General features: G+C 47.2%; 1 protein-coding gene across 1 annotated transcript in view; it reads left to right on the top strand.

Annotated features, from left to right (window-relative positions):
* The first annotated feature begins 7723 nt into the window (after positions 1-7723).
* Positions 7724-14133, top strand: part of NEURL1 (neuralized E3 ubiquitin protein ligase 1) — a 153946-nt gene continuing 147536 nt past the window's right edge. Inside the window, exon 1 of the mRNA XM_082764181.1 lies at positions 7724-8015. Coding sequence (XP_082620307.1) covers positions 7931-8015 — 85 coding nt within the window. The 5' untranslated portion in view covers positions 7724-7930. The remainder of the gene's footprint in view (positions 8016-14133) is intronic.

The raw sequence follows: 14133 nt of genomic DNA, 5'->3' as shown, positions 1-14133 counted from the left end.
AACTGCAAATCTATATCTGTTCGTGAAGTGAATAATGATGGATAATGCTCAGTCACAAGGCTATAATGCCGCCTGCAGGATTTTAGTGACAGCGTGAACAATGCGAGTGGTGCAGTTAGAAATGAAGTATTTATTCATACAGGAAGGTAGTGTTTAGTCCTTATGTTCACGTTTATCAGAACCCAGTAACAGTATCTGATTTCATATTGTGATCCTTTGTGCAGACTGGAAATTTTGAGAAAAGAACAGATCTGTCAGCAAGATTATTCAAATAAGCCCTGCTGGGGACTTGTGCTTCTCCTCTGTTCTTCCTTGGTTTAGATGTGCATTTTGAGATTAGTTTTGAAATGCATGCTAGCTCTTCCTGGCTGTCAAGCCAAAATTAAGGCTGACATTTGCCTGTGGGGTTAGTCTTCACTGCTGGGACAGTGTTGTACCCTTGGAAAATAAATAAATAAATAAATAGTTGCACCTGTTTTGCTAAATTCAGCAGTCCCCAATAATTTCCTGGTGAAAAGTGCTTCCATCATGAATGCACTACAAATTGTCTTTGTGTATCAAAGAGGCTATATGATACTAAACTTGACATTTCTGAGTTTCTGGCTGGTTCCTACCATTTGAGTCAGAGCAAAGAAGAAAATCTGACTTCAGATGCTACCAGCAAGCTGCACATCCAGTGCCACCAGCACTACAGCCTCTGTAGATGGGGATGAAAAAAATAACTGCTGTTATTTCCAGGTCACCTTTTTCGGATCCAGCCAAAATCAGTGAAGTTGGCTGAGGAATCCCCACAGAGGCCATTAGGGAATTAATAAGCAGCATGGTCAGCCCTGTCTGGGGACCTCTGAAGGTGGTGCTCAGCTTCAGGAACTACACAAGGGCTGGACAGCTTGGATGGAAGCTGGTCAGAAGGCGAAGTACTGGGTGCATCCTGCTTCTAAGATCAGTCTAAGGGTGAGTCTAGCTTGTCTGGCTGTTCAGCACAGCTTTTGACATGGTGCATGGTGGTTTTGTGGGGCTGTTTGCTGCCTCTGCAGACTGTAGAGGAATTGGAAGTAAAAATCCAGATTTTTCCCATTGCTTGAAGTTTATTTGGAACTTTTAACCCTCTGAGGCTGTGAAACTATACTGCTCTCCAAGAACCCAATGGGGAAAGGCTGAGGGGTCTGGACAAGAATAGGATTAGGTTGGCCCATCATCCATCACTATGCTAGGAGTGGGGCCAGGGACTGTTGGCAGCCCATTCAGTGAGGAATGTGCAGTGATGGGAAGGATCTGGACCAAAAAGATGTAAAAACATCATGTGCAATATGGCTAGGAAATACTACCATAAAATAACTCCACCTGTAGGCAAAACATCATGTAGGGTCAAGACCTTAATACCTTGGCAATTGAGTATTGAGTAGTATGTCAGAGTTCTTCCTTTGATAATCCAGACCACATTTTTAGGCACTGAGGATGTCAAGCACATTTAGACGTAACCCTTAAGGCACTTGCCCTTTTTCTAACTGACCATATTTAGTAAAGGTTTGTTTTTTTCCAGTACTCCCTGAGGAGGCTGATTTCTCAGCATGATGTAAAGTTGGCTAGAAATGACCCGATTAGAAATCTGAGCACCTCCGCTGTTAATTTGGGCAGTAAATCTAATTAAAAGCAAATATTTAGATGCAGAAATAGGAAGGAGGTATGAGGTTGGCACTGGCATCTGTCATCAAAGTCTTGATTTGTTCCTGTTTTAACAGAAAATCATTTAAATCTGCAGAGAATTAGGGATCTCCTTTAAAAGGCAAATATCCCTCAAACTCTGTTCTTCCACAACAGCTTGTTTGCCACATCAGAAATATCCATCGTCTAGACCAGGACATCAAAGAGAGACTGACAGGAAGGTCTATTAATCAAAGAGAAATGTTGAGGGAGAAGTTACCCAAAAGTAAAGTGAATGGGCACAAAGAGAAGAGAGAGAGAGAGAGGAAACAAACAAACAAAAAACAACAACAACAAAAAAACCCCAAAACACTACCCTGCAATGCCGGTAAATCTGTGGAGCTGGTAAATTCACCTTAATGTGCCAGGAGGGATCTCTGCTTCGTGCTGCTGGAAGTGGGGGTTCGGTCTGGCTGACAGTGAAACTCCAAAGGGAAGATCAAAGACCTGATTATTAACTATGCTAAAATCCTGTTAGATTTCTCTTGTAGATCAAAGGACCCTTTAAAGAGGGAGGAGCTGATTCCCCTGGAAATAACTTCTGCTCAGCACAGGGCTTTCATGTAAGCCCCAGCTTAGCGGTAAGATCTGGGCTTCTGGGATATGGGACAAATGTGTTGCAGTATGGTTATTCTCTGCTCCTGGGAGCTTTCCTCTGTGGGAAGAAGCAGCCCTGGGCTTGTTCTAATACATATGTGGGGTTCAGCAGGCCCTGCCAAACTCCCCAGTGTGGGGAGCACAAGAAGTCTGAATGAAAAGTGAGCTAAAATCTCCTTAGGTAAGTCTTACAAGGCTATAGGTGAGATGTGCATGCCAGAGCTCAAAAAATATAAGCAGTAAGTGTGGGAGAAATACATATTTTCTAACCATCGTATTTATTCTACTTGGTCAATAATTATCTTCATCACATTAATTTTGAGCCTAGTTCATAGCAAACATAAGCAATGCTTTGCAAATGGCTTAAAAATGCAAAAGTCTTTGGGTTCTGCTTGTCAATACAGGGACGAGACCCTTACCATGACTTCCATCCCATAACCAAGCTGACTTTCTTCATTAAAATGAAACTTCCCAACTGAAGCAATTGTCCAAAGGAAGCAGTTCTCTTCTGCTATTTTCCTTGCTTTGTCATGTAGTGCAGTTATTGGATTTGTATGAAGCTTTTCGCACAAGCAGCTTCAGAGAGAATGAAATTACCAAGTGAAAGAAATGGAAAATGAAAAGATAAGATAAAGGCATCTCTGTGTCTTACTTAATCTGGTTCCATGAAAATCTGCGTGGAGAGATTTGTGAGAGGATGGGGCTCCTTCACCTGTCACAGGAAGACACTAGGTGGGGCAAGACATGGAAGTTCAAGTTAGCAAACTCAGAGCTGGAAAGCAGGCACACATTTTTGACTGGGAGGCCAACTGTTGTAGCAGTTACTTCTTTTGAGCGTGAGTTCTCTGCTGTCATGCTGTGCTTTCAGGTCACAGCATAGATCTCGAAAATCTAGTGCACTCCAGTGCAGGAGTCACAGGATGGAGTTTCATGCCCTCTGTTACACAGGAGCAAGATGATGCTGGATACTGTGGTCAGCAGTGGTCCCCACATGGACGTGCACTGACTGTTGGGGAAGGTTTATAGGGCATTGCAACAGGGGATTGCATTACTTTTTTTTTTTTTTTTTTTTTAATATGGGAAATGAAAGAACTTTGCTTACTTTTATGGAAAATGCCTTCTAAATAGACACTGCTGTGAAGATACTTCATGAAGCTGCTTGATGGAAAATTTATTAGGTGGTTAATCTCAACCTAGCAGCTGCAGAGGAGACATGAAGGGGAGGAACGTAGGAAGGCTAAGGGAACAGAGAAGTAAATAAGAAAATTTCATGCTGTCTCTCTGTGCTTCTTTACGTCTTCTGAAATTTCTCCCTTTCTGGCAACCATGCAGTACCATTTGGCTTTGGGGATGAGAGCCAAGAAGGGTTAGGGCAGGCTTTGCCAGAGCCTGTGGGGCAAGAGACATGAAGAACTGCACAGTGCAGAGCTAGAAATAGGCCAGAGGCTGCAAGTGGGCTGATTTCTACAGAAATGGAAAAAGGGGCACTCTGACATGCTGGGGGATGCTGGCAGTCAGGGTTAACTAAAGCCCGTGGTCCTGCAGGATGGAGCTGGGACTCTGAAAAGCAACTCCAGAAGTCTGATGCTGTTAGGAAGCAGATCCTGCAGGGCCACATAAGCATCAGCCCAGGAGAATGATTTTTCCTGTGGCTTCCAGGATGGATGTCTGTGTATACATGAGGCACCAACATATTGTGTTAAGTACTACTTGTGTTTCTGCATCTTGTCTTCAAGGTCAGACAGCAGCTTCTGCTCCTGTGCAGGTCCTGTGCTGATGAATGGGAGAACTGCTAATGTAAAGGTCAGAAAACAAACAGAACTAATCTGAAGCATTAAGCTGGCTGTGTGAAACATGTTTTCCTAGTCTACACACTGTAGAGCCGGTGTGTCATGAAATATTGAAACTTTTTCCCTATCTCACTCATTAAAAAAAAAAAAATAAAAAAAAATATCTACTTTTCTTGTGAGAGAGGTGACCTCAGATTTAGCTGTCTCAGGGAAGGAATGCCAAACTGGAAGATCACCTGTCATGATGTCCTTTTGCTGACTGCTGCCTTAGACTGAGCATTTTATAAATGCCGATGGAGATTTGCACCATCAGCCCCTTCGCTTTAAGGTAATATTTCTGAATATATCTTCCAAGACAGTGCTGGATGCTGCTGTGTAATCTGTTGTTTTCTGGCTATGGCTTCGTGTGTACTCCTGCTCATGTGATTCTTCATAATTACTCCTTGTTTGTGGTTGCCTGGTTTTGTGTGCAGTCCCTTGAGGGTTGATGAGCCTAGAAGGCACAAACACTGGCTTTGCAAAGGGAATTTTTAACTACATTTTCTTCATTGCTGTACAGCACTCTGGAGTTAGAAATCTCTTCAAAACACCCAGAGTCCTTATATGCAAGTGCTTTCATCTGATCTTGCCTTTTTCATAGTCTGAAATTGTGCCTGGGTACCAAATCTGACAGCCTGGCCATCCTTTTCCAGCGAGCTCTCTTTGCATGTGACAGTAGATGCTACCCTCGAGCCGTCTCACTAATCCTCCTCCACATCCAGCCTCTCTCCCCTTTGACGTATGCCCGAGCTGAACAGCTGGAGCTCATCCTTGCACTCGGCTTTTGGGTAGAGAACTCATGGGTGTTGTCGTGACTTAAGGCAGCAGAGGCTGTCTCATGCGCAGATGTGACTGCGCTGTGGCTTTCCCCTCATGTTCTTTCACAACAATAATCACGAATTGTGCACCTCTTCCAGAGCTGATGCTCATTTCAGGTGAAGTTCATGGACTGATTTCATTGTCCTGACAGACTTCTCGGCATGGATTGCAGATCAGTGGTCAGCTGCCTATGCACAGGTACAGGAGGTGGAAGGGAATTATAACGTAGTGCAAGCTCACCCTGCTCTATCACACAGTGTTGTTGCTCCACCAGACCCTCCCCACTGCTTGACAGGACCAGTACCAAGAAATTATATGTCCCTAATTAGTCAGTTCAATCGATATTACTGGTACTAAGAAACAATCAGTATCCTAACTTATGGGCATGGAAGTCCTGCAGTTCTGGCAGGCTGTTTCAATGTTCCCTGTTGCTGAAGCACAAGAAAAAAAGCAAAAACCCAGAATCAGTATGATCCTGTTTTGTCTGTCAAGGGCCCCTGTGATCACAGAGCATATTTCTCACCCTGCTCAACATTTTCTGCGGGAAGAACTGACACAAGTTGGCAAGGACAGCACCAGCCCCTCCTTCCTATTCCTTATCCAAGCAGAGCTATGAGCAAATCCAAATACCCTTTGATAAAGTGAACCAAGATACGATCACAGCAAAACCCTGGTGCTGTTTTGCATTCCTCCCCACAGTGTTAATGACAGCCTGTGGTGTGAGGCGAGGCGAAGCCCATCCCTCAGAGAAGCTGAGCACATTGCTAAGGCAGATCTATACGGCTTCCTGCTTCCACTGATGGAATTGTGTTTTACCTCGGCTCCCCAGGGGCAGCAGGGACCTGGCTGAGGACATAATCTACAAGCCATGTGTGGTATAATTTAATATCCTTGCCATGGTCCCAGGATTAAATTGGTGCCTGATTCCTACAACTTGGATTTGGTGGAAGTGAAAGGCACTTGGTTCTTCTGGGAGTGAGCCCAGCATGCAGCGAGGTATCACACAGCGCAGTTAGCGGGCATGATGCATGCGTGAGTGCCTGTGGTTTAATGGATGGATGCACAGAGATGTTCCCTGTGCTGCTATTTGGATGCCCACCATGCCTACAGTTAAGAACTCGGGGAAAGAGAAATCATTTTTTTCATGATCTCTTTTATCCAAAGAGAAGAAGCACCTTTCTGTTATAATTTGCCTTACGATGATGCTTCTTTCTACCATGTAGAACATGATTTCCAGAAAAGTGTAAGTCCTTACTCAAGACCTCTTACAATTCAAGGACAGGCACAGAGGGAGAATAGACAAAAGGAAATAAGAAAGAGTGGAGCTTTTTTTTGTTGTTGTTGTTGGTTGCAGATGATTTGATTCAGCAGGATGGAAGGGGGCAGGAGCTGGAGTTGCCCGTCTGATGCCCATTCCAGTCTTGTGCTTCTTTGTGAGCTCGCTGTGATGAGCTGTCTCGAAGTAGTGTTCACAAAGGATATAAATAAAGATGTGACTCAGTCTCACAGTCTCTGTCCCACCTCTGCTCATGAGCTGCCTGCTGGTGGATTTACCACGGGGCTGGAGCAGGACCCAACACACCAGCAACACCCACCATCGACAAGCTTGTGTCTGAGCAGCAGTTCAAGTGTTTTCAGAGAACAGGGGATCCTTTGGCTTTTTGGGTGGGGAAATCATGGCAATAGCTGTTTTCAGTGTGAAAAATATTCATGTGTGGTCCCTGACCAGAAAGAGCTTTTCTTGTACTTACTAGGAAGAGGCAGAGCGGAAGTAAATAGATAGATGGACAAAGCCACCTTTTAGAAAGAAGCTGAGCATTAGACATTTCATTCAATAGAAGGAAGGAAGACGACATTTTGGAGCCCTGACATAGCTGAACTGAAGCTGTTCTCAGTCTTCAACGTTTGCTGAAACCCCAGATGAAGCTTGCAGGTGTGTGCATCTCCAGAACCTGGAGTCTCTTGAAGAAAAGTTAATACAAATACACAGTAGACCAGCATCCTGTGGGGATTTATTTTAATGTGGTACCTCCTGAACTCCTCCAGGTCCTGGACTTACAGTAAAAATCCCTGTATGACCTAGATGCTGCTGGGGGAGGATGAGGGGAACCTCACTGCCCCATACAGTCCCAGCTGCTTTTGTGGAGCACCTCCACACCTTGCAGGCGCGAGGGAGGTGGTGGTGCATGGCTGCACAAGGTGGCTTTTGGGGGGGGCTGGGGAGGGAAATAATGGCACTGGCCCTGAGATGTCCATGCCTCATACATCAGCTCAAGTGTTGTGCTCCAAGGGGAGACTGGTGCTGCTGGGTGCAAGGGGGGGATGCTGGGGAGATGGGTGAATGTTGGGGGGATGTCAAGGGATGCTGAGGGGGTGTCTGGGGGATGTCAAGGAATGCCGGAGGATGCTAGGGGGATGTGAAGGGATGCTGGGGGATGCCTGGGGGATTTGAGGGGGTACCGGGGGGATATGAGGGGATGCCGGGGGGATGCCGGCTCGCTGCCAAGACCCCGGCCACCCCACTCCCTGCACCGCAGCTGAGCCGTGGGGGTCCCGGCGTCCCCCCACCTGTCGCTCCAGCGGCGCCCCCACCCCATGCCCGCTGTAAGGGGGGGGGTCAAGAAGGAAGGGGGGGGGCAGAACATCTGTCTCCATAGCGACGGGGCGCGGCGGGGGGGTCTCGGTGCCGCCGCCCCGCCCCGCCGTACCGAGCCGCCGCGGAGCCGAGCGGAGCCGGCGCGGCCCCGCGGAGGGCGGCGGCAGCGCGGGGCTATGGGGCCGGCTGGGAGCGGGGCTGGGAGGGCGGGCGGTGAGCTGCCACCCCCTTAAACCCTCCAAAACCTCCCATCCGACCCCATCCCATCCGACCTCATCCCATCCCAGCCCGCTCCGCCGCCGCTGCTCCCCGGGAGAGACCCCGCGTGGTGCCCTCCCGGCCCGGCCCGGCTCGGCTCGGCTCGGCTCGGGGCTCGGATGCTGCCATGGGCAGCCGCTTCTCCAGCATCCCTGCGCTGCCCCGCGGCGGCCAGGGCCGGCTGCACCGCGCCCGCCACCATCACCTGAAAGGTAGGGCTCCCGGAGCGCCCCGACGTGGGGTGGGCACCCCGGGCTCCTCTTTGGGACGCGTTGGGTCCCCTGGGTGCTGTGGGGTGGCACGGTCCCGTGCCGGCACCCCTGGGGAGCGAGGGGACAGCCCGTCGGAGGAGTCGGAGAGCTGAAGTGCCCCCCCAGGTGCTTCTCTGGCAGGGAACGCTTCGCTTTGGCATCTTTTCTGGGTGCCACGGGCATATGTCTGTGTGCGTGGGGCTGACAGCCCTGTCTGGAGGAGGGCAGGGGGTGTTTGGGGCACCCCGGCCAGCTTACGTGGTTATTCTCCTCCTCGTGAGGATGAAATCCCCTTTCTGAAATCCCTGGGCACTGGCAGGACCAAACCAGATGGGGATGGCTTCTGTAAGGCGAGCAGGAGTGACTGCCAAAGTCTCCTCTGTCCCTGCCCTTTTCTGCCTCTCTGGGCTGGGAGGCTGGTAGCAGAAAATAACCTGTCATTCTGGAGAGGGATTTCCTTGGGCAGCAGCACACACCGTGTGTGTTCACTGCTACCTGGGTACCTCTTTGTTAAGCAGAGGATGTCAGCCATCCCTCCCTGAGCAGGGATTGAGGGCAGGTGCTGTCCCTGCAGCCGTTTCAGGAGATCAGAACTTGTTGCAGCTTCACCAGTATTGCAGGATTTACAACTGGCAGCATGGGAGATGGGGATGTTGGTATTCACCCTCATTTTTACTGAGCTTTTAAACCATAGGATAGGGGAGTGGAAAGGGTTAATAAGGAGCTAGGCAACTGGTTGCTCTTCTGAAGGATTTTCTAATACTTGCATTATACTTCCCTTCCACCTCTGTGCTTGGATGATTTGGAACAGTTGCATGAACTGAGGGTAGTCATACCACGGCTGTTAATGGCCATGCAAGGAGGCATTACGGATGCTTGCTGCTCTGTCATGGACAAAGTCAGTCAGAAACTCGGCCCAGACAATGGCCGTGCTTAAAATCAGACTTGTGAGAAGGGTGCTGAGCCCTAGATGGTGAACCATCAGCTCTGTCAATGCAAACAAGAAGGTGTATGACATGCTGTAGTAGCTGGTGTGCAGTTGTAAACTGCCAGGGAGGATTTATCTCTGAGAATCATGCTGTCAGCTAGAAATCTTTCTGGAGCAACCTTAAGCAGATAAGAATTTATAAACTGGAGCCAGAAGGGACACTGCCACTTAATCCATTACCAGTGGCTTACGTGAGATTTCCAGGATGCTCAGTATGAATCACCTGATCTAGGGGGAGGGAGGCTGATGGCACTTTTGTTTGTTTTGTTCTTCCTTTAATTTCCATTTTAATGAAATTCCTACCTGTGCCAAGGCAGCAAGTAGAAATGTTCTCAGACTGTAGCACTGACATCATTTTGATTTGGAGTAAAGAGTTAACAAGACATTGTCTTTGTTGTAAAAACCAAGCGACTGCCAGGGACAATATGTGCCTTTTCTGTCTTTTTTTGAAACCGAACTGCCTCAGGTCCTACATTTAAATGCAGAATAAACAAGTCTGATTGGATCTGACAGGTTCCTGTAAAATGCTCTGGAGGCACCGCAGTGAAAGTATGAATGTCACACAGTTTTGTTACAAATCTGCCATTTAACATTTTGTAAAGTGTATTTTAATTGAAGGTCCCCAGTTCTTCTTCCCTTGGTGCCTGGCTCAGTGAGAGGGACACTGAGCTTTGATAATTCAGCCACCATCGTGTACTCCCCTAGCCTGGTGCCAGGGGTGATTTAGACTCATCTTTGCTCAAGAAGAAGCTCTGACTGCTATTGGTGGTCTGGGGACTCTGAAGCCAGTCCCTGAACCTTACAAATTTATCCCTGCTGTGTAAGAAGTAAGACCCCCATAGATCTGCTTTCCACATGTACTGAAAGTTTTTATACCTTTCTTTTCTTGCTAATCCTGCTAAAAATGTTCGTCGTTAACTAAGCACATCTTCTGAAGACCCTAAGATACTTTGGGTGACATTGAAGACACAGAAATATCATTGAAGACACAGAAATATCATTGAAGACTGGCATGGCTGGCAGAGTACTTGCTGTGCTTTTGGTGTCTGTGTGTAAGAAGGACAGCACCCAGATGGGTTCTTGGATTTCAGCTTCAGTTTTAAGACCAGGTAGCTGGAATAGGCAGGTCTCTACTGAAGGTGCTGGTGAGAGTAAATCTGGAACCCCAGGCAGATGATTTTACTGCTGCTTTCAGAGCTAGACAACACTTTAAAATCTGATCTGTCCAGCCTTAGAAACGTCTGTTTCTGTTCACTAGAAACTGCTGGATGCCAGGACTTTGGTGTTACCTATTCCAAAACACTGTGTCACCCCTGATATTAGTGTCACGGCTGTGCCTGAAGGCTTTGGCCAGTTTGGAGACGGTGAAAACTAAAGTCAGCAAAAACAAAGACATTTGAGTCCTCAGCTGCTCAGATGCCACAGTCTTGATGTGGCTGTTAATCTTGAGGCCATGGCCAGTGGCTGGAAGGAGCTTGTCATTTGATGGCATAACGATGGGGAGGTTGAGGTGAGATTATTTTCAGTATTCCTGAGAGTTCTTCACTTCCCATAATCCAGACATGGCTGTTTCCCTGGGGTGACAGAAGGTGATGCATTGTGTACTTTCCTAATGAGCAAAAGATTGTGATTATCTGGGAACAATCTCCTTACGTTGCAGCCAGATAAACTCCAGGAAATTTTTGCTGTCCACCCTCTCTGAAATATGGTTTGGGGCTGCTGTCGAGCAAGGTGTCTCTTCATTCTCCTTTGTAATCCTGCTGTAGCTGTAAACTGCCCTCCTTGCCTAGTGTTACCACTTCCACACACCTGTAGCTGTTGCACTGTTTCCTTAGCTATTGCTCAGCCTTGCTAGATCCGTTTAACTCTTCCTGCTGTGATCTGTGGGCTGTGTACTCCATCAGGCCTGCTGTGTTGTTCCCAGATTTGCTGGTCTTGGATGCTAGGAATGTGTTTTTGGCTCTTGGACCAGAGGTGAACCTGGTGGTGGACCAGAGGTGGGCTCAAATTCCATCTCTTGGGCTCTGTGGGCAAGCTTCTCTTTATCCTCGCTTGTCTCCATGTCCTCAGATGCAAGAAGGCTTAGCAGTTTCTGTGGACCACAGATCAATATTATGTTGTAGAAGCTAAGAAGTCATACTGTCTCCTCTCTTAAACCCTTTTCTTGAGCATCCTAGGCAGGTTTGCTGCTCTTTTTTGATCCTCCTCTTGCTTTGGAAGGCTGTTTTCCACGGGGAGTGAAAGTGAGCAGGATTTCTTCCCGTCGTTCTTCTGACGGGTTATGATATTTATGCAAAAGAATGCATGCACTACATTAGAGACAGCCCGAGGTACTCAGGGATCCTCTTCTCAGCAGTGGGTGATTACTCATGGGTTATTCGTTATTGTTTGTGTTGCAGTGGCATCTGGAGGCTCCTGTAGAGATCTGAGTCATGCTGGGCTGGGTGTTTCTACAGCCCCTGCTGAAAGGGTGTGCTGTGCTTGCTGCTTGTTCAGACAGATAGCTCTTGCTCGTGGGTGTGTGTGATCTCTGGGACAATTAGGGGCTTATATCTCTAAAGAACCACGAGAAGCAGGTTATTACCTTGGCAGGGCAGTTCTTCTGAATCTCTTCTTTTGCTTGGAAAGCTGATGTCAGGGCCAGCAGTGGTTTGATGAAAGCTGGGACCCTGCCCTTCTGTCTGTGAGCCTCCAAAAACACAACTGCTGTGCAGCACAGCGTCGTGGAGATGGGAGCTTCCCTCCTTCCTTAGCCCCTGGGGATACCAGTCATCACTACACATCTTACATGATTCTGTAGTCTTTGCCGGCATTTTTGCAGTTGCCATTCCAAATCTTACATGTCCCATTGACTCATAAATGTGTCGGACATTTTTCTCCTTTCACTGGTATTTTATGAGCCTCTGAAATGAATGCGGGAGATAGGAATCTGGATGGTGGAGGCATTTCAATAATTTTATGTTGTTGACAGGAAAGAATATCGTGCTGCCAGCTCCATTTCTTGTACTTGCCGGATAAAACTAAGTGGGGAGGAAAAGAACATCAGCAGCTGGTGAACGAGGGGATTAGAAATTGGGGTGCAAGCAGGGCATCAGGGAGAATGCCAACCATGGTGCTGTGGGATAGCCTCGGCTCCCAGTGCTGTCATAATTGGTTCCTTGAACTATCATTTCATTTTCTTCCAGCCTTAGGGAGTCAGAAGTTTCACCATCACAGGCTCTGAAAGTTGCCTCTGGCTCCCTGCTTTTCTGCTTCTGTTCTGTCCTGGGGTTTGATTTCCCTCTGACCTGTCAGTCTGTCTGGGTCATAGGTGTAAAGCTTGTCCTGCATGAGGTTTCCAGGTGTATGTTACCTTTTCCCAAGCACTGGATTTTTTTCCCCAAGTTACTGAACTTTGATGTATTGAAATTTAAGCTGTCTAAAATCACCCAATGCTCCAAACACAGCAATTTATTGACTTTACTTTTTCTTTCCAATTGTCCCTTCCATAAGGTACAGAGGCCTGTTGGTGAAGCAGGTAATGGTGCAGCTTGTTGGAAATTTCCCAGGAAACGGTGTGGTGCTTTGCCAACAGGGACTCTCTGTATTTCACAAGGGCAAGAAAGGCCGCTTCTGAAAACCACTAGGAAGCAAAACAGCAGTGAGGTGATTGAGCTGAAAATGTTAGTCCAAGGCTCAGTGGTAGTTAAAAGAGCAAATTAAATAGTAGAAATCATAAGGGAAACCAAAGAGAAGAAAATAGAGATGTATACAATTTATACAAAAAATAGATTGATACGATTATATAATTGTATAAATTGGGATGTTGCCTGTAGTTCTGGTTCTTCCCTTTCCACCATCTTAAAAAAGGTACAAGGAATCTGGAAAAGGTTCGGAGGAGGGCAACAAGGGCGATGATCAAAGGTCTGAAATAATTTAATGTAAGGAATGATTGAATAAACTGGGACTCTTACCTCTGGAAAAAGGGACAGCTGGGGTGGTAAATGATAGAGATTTAAAAGTCCTGACTGGCATGCAGAGAAGGGGCAGAGCTCCACACTCTGCTGTCTCTTCCAGTACAGGAACTAGGAGGACATCAGGTGAAATTGGTAGTTCCCTTTGAGCAGATGGAGCCTGTAGCCATCTGCAGTGGCTGGTAGCTCTCAGAGCTCATTAATAGTGGATGTTATGAGTGCAAAAATGGGTCCAATTTTACATGACATTGGAGGAGGTCATGAAAGAGGAATCCTCTGAAGTTTCCTGCATACAAAGCCCACACACTCACCCTGCTCGTGTGGGCTTTCTAAAGGGGTCTTCCTAAGGCTACCCATAATCAGCTGATAATGATAATGCTGAGATGAGAGCTCAATGTTTCTCCACACCAGTGACAGATGGAGCTGGGATGTTCAGCGATTGTATTGATGGCTGCAGGGACAGCCTTCTCTGATGTTGGCTAGTCTCTAACTGGATCCATCCTCTTTTTTTGTAAATATCCCTGCCTGTATGTTTACAGAGTGGTTCATCACCACGGCAGCCTCGGAGTCATGCACAGAACAGAACATCCAGGCTTTATCCGGGAGACAGCAGGGACTGTGACAAGGTCCCTGTGCAAACTCCCACCACATCTTTCATGGATGAGACTGTGTCTCCTGCACCCCAGGGTTTGGACAAATAAAGGTGTTTTTGCATTTGAGGGCTTTTGTGAGTAAGAGAAAACAGGTTCTCTTTGCTTACTTTGACCCCCCCCGAGTGACAAAGAGTGTAAGCAGCCCCCGCTTTGTTTTGTTTCCTAGACTACTGAAATATCAGCTTTTGTGGATATCCCTGTATCTGGGGAAGGTTCTAATGCAGAGGCTTGGAAGATTTCAGATTTGGCAGCTGTTCTTACCTACTGCTGCTAGGATAATTGCAGGAACCAGCTACTTCTGCATCGCTCAAATTGTTGCCCATGGCAAGTACACAAGTACATGTCATTTTACTTACAGTGTGTAACTTCACAGTGGCTACTTATTTCAGGGTGGGGATCCACATGTGCCCTGGTTTAGGCTCTCTTGAAATTTTCCTGAACTGTCCTGTAGAGTAGGGTCTGCAACACCTGTGTTTCGGTAGCGT

The sequence above is a fragment of the Aythya marila genome (assembly GCF_965140915.1).
Source record: "Aythya marila genome assembly, chromosome: 7".
In the NCBI taxonomy this organism is placed as follows: domain Eukaryota; kingdom Metazoa; phylum Chordata; class Aves; order Anseriformes; family Anatidae; genus Aythya; species Aythya marila.
This window is presented reverse-complemented; position numbering and strand designations above follow the sequence as displayed.